General features: G+C 44.0%; 2 protein-coding genes across 4 annotated transcripts; one reads left to right on the top strand and one right to left on the bottom strand.

Moving 5' to 3' along the window:
- The first annotated feature begins 239 nt into the window (after positions 1 to 239).
- LOC116396324 (serotonin N-acetyltransferase-like) lies at positions 240 to 2,396 on the top strand. The gene is made up of 4 exons (XM_031870867.1): positions 240 to 293; positions 818 to 1,059; positions 1,415 to 1,569; positions 1,664 to 2,396. Exons 2-4 carry the CDS (start codon positions 903 to 905, stop codon positions 2,030 to 2,032), a joined length of 681 nt encoding a protein of 226 aa, XP_031726727.1. The 5' UTR covers positions 240 to 293; positions 818 to 902; the 3' UTR covers positions 2,033 to 2,396.
- Positions 2,397 to 5,023: 2,627 nt separating this feature from the next.
- LOC116396299 (envoplakin-like) lies at positions 5,024 to 20,485 on the bottom strand. 3 transcript variants are annotated; one of them, XM_031870807.1, is made up of 23 exons: positions 19,947 to 20,485; positions 18,860 to 19,436; positions 16,056 to 16,155; positions 15,517 to 15,671; positions 15,213 to 15,336; positions 14,979 to 15,110; positions 14,847 to 14,888; positions 14,558 to 14,719; positions 14,134 to 14,241; positions 13,947 to 14,042; positions 13,748 to 13,858; positions 12,342 to 12,494; positions 12,102 to 12,256; positions 11,882 to 11,979; positions 11,574 to 11,746; positions 10,847 to 11,025; positions 10,584 to 10,722; positions 9,857 to 10,050; positions 9,614 to 9,764; positions 9,440 to 9,523; positions 9,197 to 9,343; positions 8,997 to 9,089; positions 5,024 to 8,883 (listed from the first exon to the last, which is right to left on the bottom strand). In XM_031870807.1, exons 2-23 carry the CDS (start codon positions 18,898 to 18,900, stop codon positions 5,332 to 5,334), a joined length of 6,189 nt encoding a protein of 2,062 aa, XP_031726667.1. In that variant the 5' UTR covers positions 18,901 to 19,436; positions 19,947 to 20,485; the 3' UTR covers positions 5,024 to 5,331. The 3 variants fall into 3 exon arrangements, with proteins under 3 accessions (XP_031726667.1, XP_031726666.1, XP_031726665.1); XM_031870806.1 differs by having other exon boundaries at positions 18,860 to 19,172; positions 19,350 to 20,485; XM_031870805.1 differs by having other exon boundaries at positions 18,860 to 20,485.
- Between the last annotated feature and the right edge of the window lie 217 nt (positions 20,486 to 20,702).

The following is a 20,702-nucleotide window of genomic DNA, read 5'->3' on the forward strand; positions in this document are numbered from 1 at the left end:
GTGTATATGTTTACCGGTGCTGCTGCAGCAGCTGCGCTGTCTTCATCAGATGAGTCGTCATCACGGCCCTGTTCCATATGTTGTGCTCGGTCAGAGAGGAGATAACGTGTCGGTAATGCGCCGAGTTGTGGAAACAACTCGTGTAGGTGTAATCCTTCATCATGTGACGCATAGTAATAATCACCTCATAATAAAGAGAGACGTCTGCAGCGGAGCAGGTGAGATAGAGGCAGAGAAGAGGAGCTGGTCAGTCCGCAGAATCTCACCAGCACCACACGGCTCAACATCCTCCGGTAAGTGTCCCCGTAGCCTTCAGGGCGTGTTGGAAAACATCAAGAGTGGCAAGTTTTTTTTTCTTAATTGTTTTAATCATTAAGTTGGAAAGCAATAATGGGGGAGAAATACATGCATATTTGATTTAGGCTACTGCACTGACCAGTCACTTGCGATGTCTGGAAATGCAGTTTAACCGGGAACATGTTGGTGTCACTTTACCCAAACTTTTGTAAACTGTCTCTGTGCTGATCCTGGACGTGCCTCCCTAACATGCGTGACAAAACCTGCTATAAATATGCGGGAGATGGTGGTTCATAGAAAATCATTTGTTATTATCTGTCAATTAGAGGCAAAAACCAAACAGCAACAATGGACGCAGTTAATTATAGGGTTCAGTAAATTGCCCCACACAGTTGTGACCTTCATTCATTCATTCATTCATTCACTGACATCAAATATTCAAATGCAAATGAGCTGGCTGGTCACAGCCGGGAAAGCTGTCCTATAAATACGGAGACAAACCATCCTGTTCTCGTCGCAGGGCCTGACCGAGGTGATCCTGCTGAGCGGGAAAGAAGGAGTCAAGAGGATAAGTTTTATTTAGAAGGGGAGGGGAGTACCGTCGTATGATGTCCGTCGTTAGCTTGCAGCCTTTCATCAAACCAATGCAGCCAACACCGTCGATTTCCCCCGGTATGCAAAGGAGACACACTCTTCCCGCCAGCGAAGTCCGACCGCTCAACACGCAGGATGCCATATGCGTCTTTGAAATCGAGCGAGAAGGTAAGTTACTCTTCTCATCCGTCGATGTAGTGGAGCAGAGATCCGCTCCGTTGAAGAATAGCTTACAAATCCGCTGTGAAGTTTCACTGAGCGAAAGGAAGCATTAAATCGACAGAGGACTTTGCGTAAAAACATGTCGAGATCTCCAATTGGAGAGATCTAATTACCCTTTTGCATTTAATTAAATCAGTGGAAAGATATTCTTTTATTCACATTTTAAAGATGTTAAATCTGTATTCGGCATTTATCTAAACGTTTATTCGGTAATTTGCACCGCCTTTAGAGTGCAAAAAAAGTAGTGCCAAACTATTTATTTTTTCACCAAGGTCTCTCTCTCCCCCCCTCTTTCTCTCAGCATTTATATCAGTGTCAGGTGAGTGTCCCCTCCACCTGGATGAGGTGCGTCACTTCCTCACGTTGTGTCCAGAGCTGTCCATGGGCTGGATCGAGGAGGGCCGGCTGGTGGCGTTTATCATCGGCTCTCTCTGGGACAAGGACAGACTCACTGAAGTAAGACACCGTGCGCTTTCCCAGTCCACCATCCGATCACCATACGCGTATATATATATAAGTAATTATGACGTCTAACCACTTTTTCCTCCAGGACGCACTGACTCTCCACAAACCCCGCGGCTCCACCGTCCACATCCACATCCTCGCGGTCCACCGCACCTTCAGGCAGCAGGGCAAAGGGCCCATCCTGATGTGGCGTTACCTGCAGTATCTCCGCTGCCTGCCCAACGTGCGCCGGGCAGTGCTCATGTGCGAAGACTTCCTCATTCCCTTCTACCTCAAGTCGGGCTTCAAGGTGCTGGGGCGCTGCGCCATCACCGTGGCCAACCTGACCTTCACGGAGATGTTGTACCCGATCAGCGGCCACGCGTACATGCGGCGCAACAGTGAGGCAATCCGTTTCCCTCAGCATCCCTTGACTCTGCCACTGGCGAAGACTGATGAACACGTTGATGTATGATGTATTACATCGAGATATATGAGTTATCTGCGCAGGCTGTCTTTCATTGAGAAATTCTCTTATTGTGTCCAATAAAAACAAGAATGTTTTCCACTTTGTGTTTTTTCCCCTCACCTGTGGGAGGAGTAGAGTTGACTCTGTCACTGGGGTTAATGCTGTGTTGTGTTTGTGGTAGACATTTAGACTGTAAGCTCTGCTGCTTAGCACCTTTCTGGGCTCTCGCACACAACTATGGACTGACGTCAGCCACTAGGCTTTAGCTGCTCAACCACAGCTCCTGTTCTCCAGCTCTATTAGAGGGCTTTAGCTATTGTAAACTAGAGGACTGCACTCATCTGTTAGTCTGCACATCGAGACTTTGTATGGTGATGTTTTTCTGTTTTTAAAGTTTGTGTCTGTCACATTATCACAATTTCAATAAAATGTTTTGTACAGATTTTTTACAGTGAAAAATTTATGATTTTGATTTTGTCTGATCCAAAATATAAGTCTTGTTCATACAATGATTGACGAGTTTATCAAATCAAACATTCCATTACATACCTCATTAATATTACTTATAGTTAAAGTATTTTCTGTAGTATAATGTTCCTGTCTTTATGCGAGTATCTTCAGCTAGCTCCGACCTGTGGAGGTCAGCCAGTGGGAAGCCTTGTGTTCTTGAATGGCGCTTTAATCCATGACACAGTCACTGTCTAATCCACTAACGTGCCAGGGTGAGCAGCTCCCGCTCCTGAAGGGCAAGCTCAGTGTCCACTTGGAAAAATGACCCAGAACTTCAGTCAGCATCAGCACATAGTGAGCCGGATAAAGATGTTTGAAGTGTGACGCGAATACTGTTCATATTAGCAGCAACTAATATATGGTGGCCGACACACAAAATACAAATTGTTTCCCCACCAAGTAAACAATTTAACTTCAAAGTCAAGTTGAAAATGACAAATGAACTGAGAAAAAAAAAGCATTGGATGTTTTATATATTGATTTTCAGAGCTGAAGTCAGAGACAAACTGACAAATGTATCTTTTAAATCTAAGATTGACACATTGATACAATCGTAGCATCGGATCAATGCTACTGACTCACCACCTTTCACACGTCGCACACCAGGGTGGGAATCTGAAGTATGAGGTCATCGTGACACTCTCAGGAATCTAAACTCTCTCAGGTTGAGACTCATTTTGTAAATCTCACCGGTCAATTGGACTTTGTGGAGCTTTATTTTGGCGATGTATAAATGAAGTCATAGACAGACATTTGTAGAATAAAGATGGCTTGCAGCATCATTGGTTTCAAGCTGATGCTGCCAGCTGGCATCTTCGCACAGTTGGCTGTCGGGGAAGTCTGTGCTTTGCTGGAGTTTATTTCCTCAGGCCGAGGTATTCAACCGATGATGAGCAAGACACTTTTAGTAAATGCATTTTAGTGTACGATTGTCAGATTGATGCCTATGACTCATATTTTCTGTTCTAATGTTGTGCTTTTATGTATGTTTGTATTGATGTTTAGTTTTGAACAATAATAAAGCACCTCCCTGACAGTATTGTCACTGCTCCTGATACTGCTGTATGAAGAGGGGAAAATAGAGTGAGGAAGAGTGCTTTAAATACTAATTGATATGGCGTTGGCATGATTGCAGGGCAGGCGTAGAGGAGGCTTCGCCATCATCATTTACAGACAGAATGAATAAGAGACAAATGTGCAAATGCTCATTGTCAGGGTTTAAACCATCAGCACTGCGGTCTAGTATTATGGCAATAATAATCCATTATAACAAGAAGGAGCTGCCAATTACCATCACTCAGGCAATGGTCCAGTCAGTGCAAATGTGCCCTTTGTGTTTCCACACATACTGTATGTGATGCTGTGGTACTCTTGGCTATTTAGCAGGCTTTTTATTAGGAAGGACGTCATCACACATGCGTTTAGATGACTGTGTCATTGATTGACTGGGAAAAAATAATCCAGAATTTGATTCCAGCCTACAGGTAGTAGGCCTACACTTTGCCCAATAACCCCCCACCACCTCTAGACGCAGAGTGGGGCCACTTCAGCCTCCAGACAGGCTCATGTTCAGTAATCCCACAAAGTCCTTTCAGTCACCGGGTAATCTGGCATTCAGACATACCAGCAGAGAGGCTTCAAACATATTCCCACATCAACACCATTTACTGTAAACTCCACTGTGGGGTCAGATCAGGTCTTTCAGACAAATCCCCCCCCTTGCCAGGAAAAAGGGATTTTGGACCTTTGTCTACCTTTTTTTGTGAGACCACCAAGGAGAATCCTTTACGGATGTCAGTTATATGATATATGATACGTATGCCTGCTGAAAAGGTAGCGCACTCTGTGGGTCCCGGTCCTACTGTTTTAGATTTTATTAGACACGTTTCATCCATGTAGACCGGAGAGTTTGACCTTGTTTACTTTCACACATTACATGCTTGAGTCATATATAATCTGTCTCCTTAATCCATCATTTCTAAGAACATGACTCACCGGGGTTTACGAGCATTGTACATTAGGTACAGCTGAAGTATTAGATACAGTAGATGATTCACCGTCTTGTGTAGCAAGTTGTTCCTGGAAATGGGAAGATGTGCCATAAATTGTATGTATATTAATATTAATAGCAATACTAAGAGTCTACAGACATGCTAGCAGCTCTTTGAGGCTGCACGTAGGCACAGCAGTGCTTTGAGCTAAATGCTAACATCAGCATACAAATGCTGAATTTTAGCAGGTGCAAAGTTTACTGTTTTAAAATTTCAGTTTTGCGTGTTAGCATGGTAGCGCTTGCTAATTAGCAAAAGTAAAAAACAAAAGTATAGCTGCTGTTAGCATGGCTAAAAAGCAGAGGTCAGAATGAAGACCGTCATTTGATCGTCCACATTATTGTGTTGCGAACGCCACAAATTGACTCTGTTTACCCATATATGGTTTGACCATTCAACTGTTGATATTTCAAATAACAAGACAGATAAAAGTATGTGAGGCTTGATTAGTTTAATAAGCACCAATGAAAGATTTAGCTTGAGAGTGCTGAAAAAAACACACACCATATTTACCATATAAAACAAATATTACCCTCATTTTTACAGCAGATCCCAAAATAGTACTGAAAAAAAAGCAGATCCACATGTACAGCTTTACCAAAAATGTAGTTCGTTTTTTCAGTGTTTTTAAAAAGTGTGTCAACATAATAATGGTCATTTTTATCTTTATGTAGATCACTTAGCGTTGTCACAAACCCTCAAGCAAAAGTGGCTGCAGCAAATAAAATATCTTAAACTTCACATCTAGTATCTGTTGATGGAGCTGAAACGATAGCTTGAGTATGATGGGGCAGTTGTGGAATCAGTAGAGGCTGCAGGAAGCAGCAAGAGGCCCGTGCTGGGGTCTCTCTTACACCTCTGCATTGCCTGCTTGTAGGATATCTTCTCTTTAGTAATGGGGTCTATCAGCTCTTTTGTGTGGGACGCTTCATCTTTCAGCTCCTCAGCTGTTGTACTGTCAATAATATTACTGGCAATAGCTTCTTCGACAGTTAGGCGTCCTGCTTTAGCGGGATTCACAAACCCACCGGTCAGGTACTGCGCCTCCATGTACCTCCTGGCATTTTCTTGGGGAATATACCCTTTCTTTGCAGCCTGTCCCACTGCGAGACGGTCTTTGGTCATGGGATCCTCAACTCCAGTGAAGGCCTTCTGGGCATTCAGAAGCTTGTACATGTCACTCGAGTCAATGAGACCTCGTTCAGCTGCCTTGTGGACAGAAAGTTTGTCCTTGATGGAGAGATCGACAATTCCCCCGGAGGCTGCTTGTGCCTCTAGCAGCTTCAGAGCTGTGTCGGCATCAATGAGTTTGCGGGTCAGGGCACTTCGCACCGACATGCGGCTTTCCGTGGTGATGTCTAAAATACCAGAGATGGGAAAATGCTCATCATCTGCTGAAGCACTGAGGTTGCTCAAACTGCCACTGAGGTTGCTCAAACTGCCACTGAGGTTGTTCAAACTGCCACTGAGGTTGTTCAAACTGCCACTGTGTTGTTGAGTGTTGAGGCTGGAATAGGAGGACCTCAGGGAGTTTGGCATTGAGTTCAAGGGATTGGCTGGGATGTGTCTGGTGGGGGATTTTGGGATTATTGGAGGAACAATGGGCTTTCTGCTTTCCCCTGCAACAAGGAGGGCAAACTCAGAAATGGGCATTTTCCGGTCCTTGTACCGCGCCACGTCATACTGGGTCAAGCGACCATCCCTCAGAGCATCCTTGATAGAGTACTGCTTCCCACTTTTACGATCCTGTAGAATTGTTGTATCCCCATCTGGACCAGTTGAGGTGATTTCCTCCCAGTCACACTCTAACTCTGCCAGGTGAATGTATTGGTTGCGATCAATTAGCCCCTGCAAGTAGGCATCATAGGGAGACATGTCTCTACCAGTTTCTGGATCCATGATGGTGATCTTTGTGGAAAGATTTGTCTCCCTTGTTTGCGTTTCAGAGTGGTCCTCTTTCTGGATGTTGTTCTGCAAATCCATGATGAGAGCGTCTCTCTGGTATACTTTGTCTTTTTCCTGCAGGATTTCTTTCTCCAGCCGCTGTATCTCAGTGGACGTTTTAAGACTCCTTTGCCGTACATTCTGGTTTCTCTCGCTCATCAGCTTTGACTGTTGCTGGAACGTTATGCTGATGTTCTGTCTTTGAGACTCGAGCATTTTGAGCTGTCTGAGCAAATCCTCCTTCTCTCTCTGCAGAGCGTCTCTGTTGGTGATGAGAGTGGTCTCCTCGTGAGAAGTTATAGACTGCGATGACTGCATGTGAGTCATTCGGATCTGGATGTTCTGAGTGTCATCCTCCTGGTCACGCCTGAGATTTCTCTCCTGTGTTACAAGCTCTCTAAGACGTTCCCTTTCAGCCTCCACTGTCGGGTCTTTCTCTACACGAACAACTTCTCTGTAAACAACCTTCTCAATTGACTTCTCCTTTTGTAGAATTTCCAACCTGAGCTTCAGGTTGCGGATTTCTCTGTCTAGACGGCTGATATTGGTTCCCTCACTCTCCATGTCGCGACGTATACCATCAGTAAGCTTTTCCAGCTGAGGGTCCCTCTCCACTTTCAGGACCTCCTCAATGATAATCCTTTCCTCAACGGGCGACGGAGAGTTTTCCAGTTCAAAAATGCGAGATTTGATCTGCCTCAGCTCTGACTCTACTTGAATCTTCTTCTGACGATCGTCCATCTGAGCCAGGGTGTTCTCTTTGTCTTGAATCAGGGCTCTGAGCTGTCTGACCTCTAATTCAAGCTTTCTGCGGCTTTTCATTTCGTCGTCCAGATTCTTGTTCAACTTATCATGCTCCACTACCTGCTTGGGGTCCTTCTGCAGACGCACCATTTCCTGCATGACAATCTTTTCCTCTGGCTTCTGCCTTTCAAGGACAATGTATTGGTTCTGGAGGTCAAAGACACACTCCTCCACACTGCGACGTTGTTGAGTCTCTTCTCTTACATCCCTCCGAAGTCTGTCAGCCTCTTTCTCAAGAAGTGGATCGTTTTCATATTTGATGAGCTCTTTATTGACTAGCTTGGTCTCCACCCTGGATTTTTCCACTTTCAGCTCGTCTCTTTCTTTACGTAGGCGGGTCAGCAGCTCCAGGGTGGTTTCATAGTTGACTAGCAGACGGGAGACTTGGTTGCTCAGCCTTTGCAATTCTCTGGTGACCTCTGGGCTCTTCTCTTCTTTGATCAGCTCCTGGGTCACCTCTTTGTACTCTACTTTGGGTTTCTGAGCGCGCAGGGTGGTCAGAGTAGTTATCTGTGTCTTGATGTCTTTCTCCAGTTCTGCACGGTTACGACTGGAATCCTGCAGCTCTTTCTTCAGACGCACCAGCTCAACTTCTGTCTCAGGATCAACTCTGTAGATCTCATTGATGATCTCCTTGACCTCGACTTTAGCCCTGATCTTGTCCACTTCACTGTAACGTAGCTGCAAGGTGGACAGGTCCTTCATCAAGATCACATTCTCATGATTCTCCTCCTGCAAGGCTATTCGTAGTTTCTTCGACTCTTCCAGCATTATTGGATCTTGTTTTACTTGCTTCACCACCTTGGTGACTATCTTGGGTTGGATGGTGGGAATGACCCTCTCTAGTGTGTTTATCTGACTCCTTGTGCTAAAAATGCTACCGTTTAGCGACTGACACCGGAGTTCCTCCTCCGAGATATCACTTTGGAAAGTGAGAACAGCTTTCAGCATCTCCGGATCCTTTTCAAGCCTCACCACTTCTTTCTTAACAATCCTTTGCCTGGTTTTTTGTTTCTGCTGAGACAGAACCGTCATCTCAGTTTTCACTTGAACTGCCTCAGTATCTCTCGTTTGGAGCTCCAGTTGTATCCTGCGTATTTCATCTCTCATCTTGACGGCGTCTTTGTCAAGCTGTGGGTCTCTCTCGTATTCAGTCAGTAGCCTGGTCAGCAGTTTTGGTTCGATTTTAATTAGCTGTGTTTCTACTTTGATAATCCTATCATTTATAATGTCTATCTCTGAATCGGTTCTTGACCTTTTCAATGCTTCATCCTGGATCTGATTTATCAAGGACTTTATTTCCACCTCCAGTTTAGGTTCACGGTAGTATTGCACCACCTCCTTCTCCTCCAACCTCTCCACTCCTCTCCTATTCTTCAGAGACACAAACCTCTTACGGTATGTTTCCAGGTCTCTTTCAGCATGTACACGCCTCTCAACCTCCTCAGTTAATTCCCTTTTCAGACTACCGCTCTCCTCCAGGTCCTTCCTCTGGCTCTGTAGCTGCAGGTGCTGATTGACCACCACCTGACTAACTTTCTCTTCATTCTGTACATGAATAAAAGGACAAAGAAGAGGATTATTTTGAGCAGGAAACACTGGGAATTATTCTTCTATTACTTGAGAGTTGTTGATGTTATTTTGATTCAATAATATCATACTCTGGCTTTGATGTTCTTCGCCGTCTCCAACTGTCTGAGTAGCTGGTTGTTTTCTGCCGACACCTCGGAGAAACGGTTGAGTAGATCTTGCTCCTGTGATAGAAGCAGAAGGCAAAATTAGTTTAGAACATTTTTTAGAGAAAAGTTAGAGATTTGTCTTGAGTTCTAAATTCACTTTCGGTGTTTGTCTATACGAGTACCTTTCTCTGTACAGCCTGAGCCACAGTTGACGTTTGACGTTTCTTTAGGACAGGTTTATCATCATCGTCGTCATCATCTTCATCATCATCATCATCATCATCGTCATGCAGAGTGCCACGGTAAGTGTTTGACTTAACAGCATACTCCTGAAAGGAAATGTATTTAAAGATTGAGGGATTATGTACTTGGAAGGGCATACCTAATCAACTGCAAATGAGCATAATCGTATTCTCTGAACTCACATTCAAAACGCCCTGCAGATCACGGGAAAGACTCTTCACTTGGTCTAAATCGGCAGATTTCGTCTTGATGTCCTCAATCACTTTCTAAACAAGACATGACATCCACACGGAGTTAGTTTGTATGTACAGTTGGAGACAGTTGGTTAATGTATGTAAAGAAATGATCCTACCAACCTTCTGAGAGTTCTGCTTGGCTGTTATCTGAGCCACATCATCTGTAGGTTTGATCGCATTATTGGGCAAATTGACCAAGAAGAAATCCAGTGACTGAGCAGCAGTCTGGAAATCTTGGTTTTTATTGGTTGCTTCCTTTATGAGATCAGACCTAAAGCCAAATATCAAAAACATCCATTTTAAATAAAAGCTTAAAAAAACACAAATACAGTTGAAACAATTCCCAAATCTTGTTTTACTCACCTTCCCTGGAGCTGATTGTTGACATTTGTGTAACGGCTCCTCAGCTGTTTCACCTCATTGTCCTGGCGGCGGATGTCTGGACAGTATTCATTGAAACTCTGCTGCAAGGATCTGCTCGCTTGCTCCGTCAGGTCCAAGTCTGTGCCTAATTTATTCAGCTCACCCTTCTTTGAGGCCACATCCTGACGCGTAAGCTGTTTGGAATAAGGAGAAAGAACTGAGATAAAGAAATCTACAGGTTTGGATCCCTTTTGGGTTAGTGGTGCAACAGATCATAAAACTCACGGATCGGAGATCCAATAGAAAAAAGGGAGCAAATATAACTTTTAGAGATCCCTGTTCACGTTTTTTTTGCCGCTGATACTAATTGCTGATTATTCAAAGATTGGCGACTAGAAAAGCATGAATGCCGATGTCCTGATCGCATATTTTACTGAATATTGGCGGATAACGATCGTCTGGAAAACTTTATTTCACACTGTGCTGGTTAACTTAAACTGTGTAGTTAACCCGTCGTTCAGCATGCATGTGAACCACAGATTAATTACACAGTTTAGGTTAACCAGCATAGTGTGAAATAAAGGGGTCGATCTGTGCGGATCGCGGATCGGCAGTGGTCCGTTACATCACTACTTTTGGGGCATCCCATGCTCTATCCCCCCATATAAGCCTATCATGAAATTGTTAAATCGTTGACTGTTTTTGGTTGCATTATATAGTACAACACCTGCAGCTGCTGGTTGCGACTCGGAAGGACGTTCGGTTGATCAAGAATGGCGCCATCTTTAGCTAGCTTGTCCTCAAACCCAGAGACGATGCCTTCAACATTCTGCTTCTGCTTCTCAAGGAACATGGAGGCTGTAGCTCTGGTTAAGAGGAGAGAAACACAGAAGGTAATACCGAAAAAGATATCGGAAGATAACATTTCAAAAATAAAAATGTGCTTCTTGCCTTAATTCAAAAATCAGATGAAAGGGAAACTCGTCTTACTTTTTGTTATAAAGGCCGAGGAGGGTGTTGATGTTATCGATCTTGTTGTTGGCAGCGGTGAGTTTGAGGGCCAGTGTAGAGGAGATGGGTCCCAGGGGTTTCTTGGCCAGAATAGGCTCCATCTCTCTCTGGATCGCAGACTTCTCAGACTCCAGCTTTCTCACAATCTGAGCACATTTCTGGAGGAAATCACAAGGTGTTACTGATCGCTACAAGACAGAGGTGTTTAGTTTTAGTTTATTATTTGTGTTCATACAAGGGACCATGTACAAAATTACATTGATCTCAAAAAAAAAAGAAGAGATGCTTTGTACCAGATTTAGCTACTAACTCTGTATCTGTAGCCCCTTGACAGGAAACAATACAACATAGAGCAAAACCTACGATATCCACTACAAATGGACCAACAACCTAGTGATGCCCACGCAGAAGTACGCATACACACTTCATAGGAATACCTATAAACTTACTAAAATGACTGACAAATTACTGAATTAATACTGACAAGCAGGTTTTCAGATTCCATTCTTTAACGGCATTAAAAGAAAATGCAGATTGTGCAAAGGAAGCGCCTCGCTTAGGGACGTTAAAATCTCCCCTTGAGGAACCTTTGCTCAGAGCGGAACTGAACTGAGCTTCCTAACGGTGGAGGAAGCCGCATTGATGACGATGAAGATGACGAAACTGTAACCTTTTTTCGTCAAAGCATAGTGTTTTTCATGTTCACCTCGTGCTCTCGCAGTCTGTTTGCCAGGTCTTGTGTGGGGTTGCGGTTGTCCAGGGGGGCTCGGAGTCGACTCAGGGCTTCTTTTTCGCTCTGATCCAGGGCTTTGTTGATCTTGTCTATTTCGCTGGCTAGCTCGGCAGATCTGGGATCGTCTGGTGCACTTTGAACGGCGGCTGAGGACGAGCAAAGACAATAACTGTACAATGAAATGTCAGATGAGCTTAAATCTCCGAGCAAAGATTCTGTCGTGGTCTTACAGACAGGGAAGACAAAATAATGCGGTCCTGTTAAGATGTCTTTCTTCTCACCTGCCTTCTGAGGGCGGACCACCTCCACAGTGGGGTTCTTCAAGGAGGCCATTAGTGCAGATCTACGGCTCTTTAGATCCGTCAGTGCTCTGTCCAGACTGGACACACATAGACATCCAATGTTTCATTCAAATCCATCACAGGCTTTGTCTCTGTTGCCATCACATAACAAAACAATGGAAGGAAAACATAGTGTAGGTGGTGTGTTTGCACTCTATACCTGTTGACTTTCTCCAGCGCCTCAGCATCAGGTGGAGGGACCATAAAACACACCCCAGGCAGGGTCCTGGTCTTCCCACTGCTGCTCTGAAACTCCCAGTTCCTATTGTCAGAGTTGGACTTCAGGCTTAGCGCCTCGCCACGCCTCACTGTGTCCTGAACCACACAGGGAAGATGATGAAATAAAGAGTATTTTTGTTTTTATATCAAAGCCTGGAAATGACTGGTGTTGGGGATTTACCCTCGAGCAAGAATCTGCCCAGTCACACAGGGCCACTACAGTGGTGGCTTTGGTGGGCTTCATTCGGCGTGACTTCAGAGGCAAGATCCTGCTGCTGAGCTGCCTGAGGTCAGCCAGGCGCTGCTCATTCCTCTTTACTGCTGGTTCATCTCCCTGGCGGCGTGATTGAGTTACAACAGATGCAACGCAAACAAACAAGGATATAACGTGCAATAGCCCCAACTTTAGCATTTCTTCATTATCTAATCAGGTTATGTATCAAATCCCATATATCATACTGTAATATTGACATTGTCAACATGAAAATAGCTTTCCTAGCTTTCCTCCTGCATGCTACAAAATGCTGAAGCATATATAATGTTACAGTGAATTATGGGTAAAATCTTGATCGTGACAAGTTGAGCATGAAGCTGTGATGTGCTCTCAAATTTAGAGATTCGGTGGACTTCAAAACAGTATAATTAATATATAAAGTAAAAAATAAGATGCTTCCAGACTGTATCCAGAACAAAGTAGAGTGAGTCAGTATGAAGGAAAAGGAATTTGCATTCAAAAATTAGAACGAATGAAAAACTGAGGTATGAACACTACTGTGTATATATATTTTTGTTTGAGAGTTTTTGGTTAAATATAACACGTGTAAAAAAATTATGAATCATAAATTTTCCTTTAGTTTGACACTATTTGAAAAGTAATGACTTATTGTTTTTATATTCTCCATTTGTGTTGTACAAGTCGAAAACGACAAAAATAGGCTAAACTATAAAATTAGATACATTAAAAAAATGTGACCCACATCCGAGAAGTTACATTTGAAAGCTTATCATTGTCTGTTTCAGTGAGAGAGGGCATTGCAGACATAACTGTAGTCTTTATTTTTTAACAATTAACTGCACGAAAGAATCCCTTTGTTAAAAGTTACACTGAGCTTCTTTATAAAAAGCTTCTAAGTCCTAACATTTTTACTAAGAATTGTTTCATTCTGTTTATATTAGTCCAAATTTGGGACGATTTTTAAGACCATTCATTTGAAGTTTTATACAGACATTTTCGACTCAAAAACATTAGATAACTTAGTAAACCTGCTTCTTGGAACCGACCCCAACAAACTTCATCGTCTAAACAAATACTGAGAGTCAACACAGGAGGCAAATAACCTGAACACTGTGACTAAAACTTGAAGAACTGAACAGGGAGCTTTTCATACGCAGACAAAAGAACAAACAATGTAGTGTCTGGTCGGCTCTTCCTCCTCTGAGCATCCCTGTAATCAACCATGTGACACAAGCTCGTCCGATTCTTCCCACGCAGATAAGAGCTTTGCTGAAAATTCCAACGTTTCCACACTCTTCCAAGACTTTTCTAGAGCTGCACAGAAACCGTGACTTTGGAAAACACAGCCGTACCTCCAGCGCCATCAGGACCTGAGGGTTGCTCTTGTTGCCCAGAGACTTTGGGTCCATGACGGAGTTGATCCTCTCCAGGGACTCGGACAACGTCTCTGCATCCAGCTGGAACTGCGTTGGACAAATAGTCGCTTTAATGAACTGGTTGATTTAGTAGAAGACATACTGTCACAGTGTGGTGGGGTCAGAGGCTCACTACCTTCCTGTAGTCTTCGATGTTGTCCAAGTGTGTTTCCTGTGCCAGGCACAAGTTGAGGAAGGATTGCCACTCAGCCTGCACAGCGTCTCTGTGTGCCTGACAAAAGCAAACACCTTGATTAAAGTCATTCAATGCAATTTATTCGACCATAAGGAGTCCTATGCGATACCATGTATACCAGATGTACCTTTATTGTTGAGTTGCCGGGGTGTTTCTTTGCAACAATACGATCTCCTTCCTCCTGCAGCTTGTTGATCTCAGTCTCATGTGCCAGCAGTCCGGTGGTTTTGAATTTCTGTTTACGAACAGAAACCACATAAAGTGTGATGTAGAAGACGTGACATCGTTTTTCGAGTACTCAAATCAAATTCTCCCAGCAGCTATGCAGTTACTATGCACCCTACAGGTTACACCACTTGGGTCCCAAGCTGGTGCAACTGGCCCCTCAACAATTAGTGGTTGAAGGTAACCTGCCAAACAACTTTGTAGTATTCATCCCTCCAAGATATCTCCTCCCCGCTTGCACTTCCCTCTGATCGCAAGACGACCACAATAAGCGGGGAGAATTTTAAAATCAATCAATAATGGCGTTGCCATCAGGACACCCTCACCTCGTACTCCATGCGGACACCTCGAGGGTCGCCCATGCGATCACTCCAGTCTCTCTGGAGGATCCTCTCCTGTTGGCCCGACAGGTAGCTCAGCTCCTTAGTGCAGCTCTGCACGTACTCGTACAGAGAGGCCAGGTTGTTGCGTCTCAGCTGGGAGCTCTCCTGCAGAACACACAACGCGCATGCACATTACATATACATATCCTTTAAGGGACTTCGAGCAGCACAATGTCACACGTCAGAGCCTTAAGAGTCAAGAAAGGGGGGGAAAAAACCAAACCCAACTCACATGAAGCTCAGCATATTTCTCTTTGAGGGCGGCGTACTGCGCCTGCGAACAAAAACATGAAAGAGACAGGTAAATGATTCATCCTGCGTGAAGTCCTGCAGAGTGCATTCATGCGTCGGTTTGTGCCGCTACCTTTGAGTCGGTGGTGCTGGGCTGCAGCTGGGCGCTGTAGGCCTCGATCTCCTGGTGCTGGATGTTGTGTTCCGCTATCTGCTTCTCTACATCAGTCAGGTTGGGGCCATATCCGTCTCCCTTTAACTGTTTCTGTAAATCACAGCATCGCGAAGCAGAAAGTTGTTCAACCTGTGACACGTATGACTCATTAGGATGATACTAAAACAAAAGATCGACTGAGCTTGAACCGACCAGTTTTTCATCCAGCAGAGGACCCCAGCCGATCTTCGGTTTTGGTTCCAGAACCGGCGCCTGGGCGTACAGCTCCCTGTAGATGGCACAGTCCTTCACCCAGCGGTCGTGGAGGTTTTTCACACTGAAAAGGAGAAAAGCATTTCAGCGATTGGTAAGTAGATAGGTGGGGAGCATAATAGGGGAATGTGGAAATGACACTGGCAGGCATATCTTGAAGGTATGCGACACAGCCAGTTTTAGGTGTGTCTGTCGGCAGGCACGCCTGTGTGTATTTGTGTGTGACGGGCCCTAATAAACTCACTCCTTCTCTATCTCGAGGGCCTGCGGGTGCTGCAGCCTCTTGGCCTTGTCCACGTCCATGAAGAGGTCCTTCAGCAGCCCCTCAGCCTGCGCCAGGTTGTCTGCGTTCTCCTTCTGGTGGATCAGGGTCTGCTTCTTCGCATCACGCTCTGTGTCCTACACACACAGGAACGTTGTGTTTGTCACATTCAAAACAATGTTTAATCTCCAGGAGTTTAGAAGAAAAATGCCCTTGCATCGATAATCACTTTTTTGTGTTTTTGGAAGTTGATTTACAGTATCAAAAACTGGAAATCATATCACATGATCATCTTCCAGGTCTCTAAGTGCTGAACACGCTGATTCATGACATGACATTAGTACTGGCTATTTTCCTTCCAAAGCTTGTTTTAATACCACTTTGTTTACATTAAAAGGACCAACACCCTGCAGTGTATGTTCTTGTGTAAGATCTTATGGTGCAAAACTGATCTCGTGACGACTTTCAGGTATCAAATTAGTAATAAATATCAAGTCATAAGTCCAACATGGACTTCTTACCGCAGTCAGCAGCCCCTCTGATCTCAGGATATTCTTCTCTACTTGGTCTGCATTCTTCTGCATGCGAGAAACCACCAAAGCCAGGTCAGCGGCCTGAGTCCTGGGTAAAAGCACAAAAAGATGACGGTCAAAATCCTTCCAACTAGTAGAAAGTAGGTAAGATATAATCTTGTTGCTGTGATTAAATGGCTTGTTTGTGTACTTAAATACCTCAGCAAATCTACTTTCAAGCAAACATGTAGTTTGTTCGGTTGTTCAGATTTTAGAAGTTAATCAGCTGTTTTGTGTGTATGATTTTGATCTTCAAAGTAAACACTGCTGTCAAATAAGTGTAGTGGAGCACAACATTTCCATCTGAAAACTAATGGAGTAGCATAAAAGTTTAGTTTAGTTGCACTATTTAAAAATACACAAACAGAGAGGCAGAAAACCCACTGGGCTTATTTGAAGCCTCCACCTAAATAATGTCAAAATTGTACAACATTATAGAGAATATATACATAAAACTATGTTCTGTTGATGACAAAGTATTTGAAAAAGATTTGAAGTACCTCATAGTTGTATTTAAGTATAATACTTCAACTTGACAGTGTTACTTTTGCTCTCCATGTAGGAAAAGGTTGCTGGACTTCATGGTTCAGGTGTGGACATGAAACCCACTGAGGGCACCAACAAAGAAGAATTGCTTCACCTGCTCAACACAATTCTTCACCGGCATGTCACTCAGGAGCAGCTCTCTGCAGACCTGTTTGTGCTCTTTGGGTGTTTGTTCTGTCATTCCTCCTCGGCTGTGATATGAACACCAACTATTTATTGGGACACACCTGGATCAGGACCCAGGGGACACATTGTAGAGGACGGATGGGGGGGGGGGTTGAAACACTAACCCTACAATCAACACTCAGGAATGTTGTCTGTGTGTGACAGAGGAATGTGTCACACTGCGGCATTCAGCTCTTATCGGTGTCATTCATTTCGGGGCTTTGACAGTTGTCGGGCTCGTAGTAGGCGAGGTGGATCACTTCTTCCAGTGCTTTCTTTTTCATCACTCCCATTGATGGAATGTGGCTTTGCACATTTAGCCAGATACTGCTCCTTGAATATTTTCTTTTTATGTCACTTCCCACTTCTATTAGTTAAGAGTCATAGGTTCTTTTGTGTGCAAAACACATGACAATCGTATAAATGATGATGCTAAACTACCCAACAGTGTACAGGAGTACAGCTGAAACTATAAGTACATTGACAGAAAGTCTTTTTTTTATTATCTGCATTTTTATGCAAAAATACCAAACATATCAAGGTTCCAGCTTCTTAATAAATGTTGCTGCCATCCCTTTCAATGACTCAGTCAATCAGGAGACGAACCCAGAATGAAATTCATCACTAGTTCAATATTTGCTCAACTTCAACAGTAAAATGCTACACAAACAACACGTGAGTATTAATAACCTAATGATACAGAAGGCCTGTACATTAGGCTGGTAAAACACTCACAGGGGACACTTTTGTGTACTTCTACGTTTGATACATCGTCCTGATTATTTCTACATACTTTTACTTTAGTAACATTTTCAATGCAGGACTTTTACTTGTGGTTTGAGTACTTAAGTACTTTTACTTAAGTACAGGATCTGAATACTTCCTCCTCCACTGACTGCTCCTTCACTCAAGCTCTGCTCTTATCTCTGCTTCCAACATGTCCCACAAGGTCCAACATGTGGGTGAGTTCATTCTATTGCTGGGAGCCACATAACAAACACACAGCTGTTGTTTTTTCGCCATAATCAGGAATAATCAACCATGCTCACGGCATTACGCACTCACTGACTCACTCACATCCATTAAAACCTGCGTTTCACTGTGCCTGTGAGGACAAACAGACTCGGCAGCAGAGAGACGCTGCCCTGCCACTCCCTCAGCCTCAGCCCTTCCCTCTCTCTTATATCAGTAACAACCTCCAGCCTTTGGCTTGCACGACACGCCCCTCTGTGAAGGAGCGCTAATGTTCAACAGGATGTGTGCCCCCCCCTCGGCCCCCTGGGTGACAACAAGTCACTTTGAGAGGAGCCAGGTGAAGGTTGCTCAATATCAAACTCTCAAGAAGTCCACACATTTATTGCACTTCATAAAACATGATTGATAACAGCGAGAGCCAACTCCCTCCACTCAACTCAAACAACCACCGGTTCCACTGCATAGCAATGACAACAAGGTATACACTCTATTATTGTACTGTCTCGGCTGGATTAGAGCACTGAAGGCACACTGTTGATCTTTCACCTTAATGAGTCCGAACACCGGCCGAGGCTTTTGAGTGCCACCAGAAAATGTATTTAGTGAGTCAAGCAAACTTTGATGAAACACCCCCTGGGCAAAGATACCAATGAAAGTGCTGCGGATGAGTAAAGGACTGGGATAAGGCCAGGAGAGGACAATCAATGATGAACATGTAAAAGTTACTAACACAGTGGTAACATCAGAGTAAACAGGAGAAGACTGAGCTCATGCTCCCACACTTAAGAATGAATGAAAGACAGATATTTGTATTGAACACACGGAATGTATTTTGAGAGTCCGATCATTGTTTTTTTCATTTGGCACCTGACTCCTGAGGTGGACTGTGTTGTCCCAGGAAATAAAAACACTGTGCAAACATAAATCATCAGGACACAAAAGAACAGCCTGCTTTAGAAAGAGAGGGGACAAGACAAGGGACAGTGTTATAAGACTAGGTAACCCGACACACACACACACACACACACACACACACACACACACACACACACACAGAGCGAACTCACTTGCTGAGCTTCACAGGACTATAGTCCTTTTTGTTCGACATCTTGGGAGGCTGCTCGGGTCGGTTTGTTGTAATCGGGCTACGAGTGTTGTGTCTTCCAACCTCACTCTCTCCTCTCCTCTTTCCTCTCTTGCGACGTCTCCCTTCCAAGTTAAGGAGCGTCCACCTGTCTCAGCTCCACCCAGGCCAGCAGGTGTGTCCTCAGTAAAGGCAGCGGAGGAGCAGACCGGGCGGACCTGTTCCACCACGCTCCTCGCTCTGCCCTGTCAAGTTGTTAAAGCTGTTTTTCGTGTGTCTGGCTGCTCAGAAATGTGCTTTAAAAAAAAAAAAAAAAGTTTAGCTGCATGATCAGGAAACAGCTGATGAACCCTAAAAGAGCAGAATCGTTTTCGTGACACCTCACTTTAAATCATTTTTGACGAGTTTATCTGCATTTTCTGTACACTTCAGTGTTTTTGTTTGTGTTTTTCTTCCAGAAGTGGTCTCTGTACCTGTACAGCTGCTGCTCTGTTATCAGCTCCATGCAGCACAAGACGTGGGAGGACGTTAAGGAGCACTCACTGTTTCAGCATGTATGACTGTTGGCGGAATGCGGCGGAACTAGTTACTCGATGGCAGGATATCAACATCATCAGCAGCTCTTGCTCTTATTATTGTTCATTGAGACACAACAGGCAAACATTTAGATTTGTATGTGACGTATATATCACTATGTGTTGCTACACAGCAACAATGGTCTATCAAGAGAAGGATGAATTAAAATATAAAAGCCGAGAGTATGACTCATGATAAGATGTGCACAGCATCAGAATAGTTAGTTGCAGTAGATGTTCAAGTTGAAGGTTCACTGGACAGGTGACATAGTTTAACAGTGTTAACAACAATAGCACTGTAGGAGACGGTTTAACTTGTTCTTCAACACGTTCGCATCACAGTTTTGGCAAATGCAGCGGAACTCTGATTACATAATTGGCGGAGTTAGAGTAATTAACCTGGAACCCTTAAGGATTGCTACACCCAACGGCCCCAGAGTAACATACTTATTTCTGAGTATCAGCGTTTATCGGACACACTCCCTGTGGAATTACCTCTGTGGTGTACAAGTCAAGGTCTAGAGAGGGAAGAATGCAAACTTCACCTGCAAGCCCAAAAAAAAAAAAAGACTGACAACACAGATAGTATGTAAATCTTCAGCATTACATGTGAGGGTGTGTGTGCATTATTGTTGGCACAAAACACATACATGCACAGAAATGTGGGTGGGTGGGAGTTGGAGGCGCCGCTGCTGATGGAGTCGAACAATGCACATTCTTTACACCTCGGTTGGGAGGAAAATGGTTCCGCGTGCTGCTCCTGTGTCTCATGCTTGCAGTGGGTGCGTCTGACGCACACCCAGAGCAGTTACTACTAGAACCAACATACATATACCTGCAGGGAGAGGGAGGGAAGATAACGCAGAGAGTGAGTGAGTGACGGGTGATGATTGATGAGGCAAAAGAAGACACAGGGTAGTCTTTACCTCGACCTTTGCCTCTAGCAGAACGGCTAATCGATGTTTTTTTTACTGCACAATCACCTCCATTTCATTGTTGTTGTGTTTTATGTTCATACATATACACTTTTGTATATATATATTTGTACATAGTAGTTAAATGTTTATCCCTACCTCTGTTCTACTTTGTTGTCCTTGTTTTTTGTTTATCGTCTATTTCTGTGTATGAAAGTTGAGAGCAACGGAAGAACCGGAATCAAATTCCTTGTCTGCGTACGCATTCATGGCCAATAAAGTTGATTCTGAAGTTTTTTTTACGATGACAACAGTAAGAGGTCATCTGTAGTGATGC

The sequence above is a fragment of the Anarrhichthys ocellatus genome, unplaced genomic scaffold (assembly GCF_004355925.1).
Source record: "Anarrhichthys ocellatus isolate YVR2014 unplaced genomic scaffold, GSC_Weel_1.0 scaffold55, whole genome shotgun sequence".
NCBI lineage: Eukaryota > Metazoa > Chordata > Actinopteri > Perciformes > Anarhichadidae > Anarrhichthys > Anarrhichthys ocellatus.

Coding starts and splice junctions, on each gene's coding strand:
- LOC116396299 (XM_031870807.1), bottom strand. CDS start 18,900: ATGTCGAACAAAAAGGACTATAGTCCTGTGAAGCTCAGCAA. Junction 14,043..14,133: donor CCGGCAACTCAACAATAAAG/GTACATCTGGTA, acceptor TGCTTTTGTCAG/GCACACAGAGACGCTGTGCA. Junction 8,884..8,996: donor CGAAGAACATCAAAGCCAGA/GTATGATATTAT, acceptor ATTCATGTACAG/AATGAAGAGAAAGTTAGTCA.
- LOC116396324 (XM_031870867.1), top strand. CDS start 903: ATGATGTCCGTCGTTAGCTTGCAGCCTTTCATCAAACCAATGCAGCCA. Junction 1,060..1,414: donor CTTTGAAATCGAGCGAGAAG/GTAAGTTACTCT, acceptor TCTTTCTCTCAG/CATTTATATCAGTGTCAGGT. Junction 1,570..1,663: donor ACAAGGACAGACTCACTGAA/GTAAGACACCGT, acceptor TTTTTCCTCCAG/GACGCACTGACTCTCCACAA.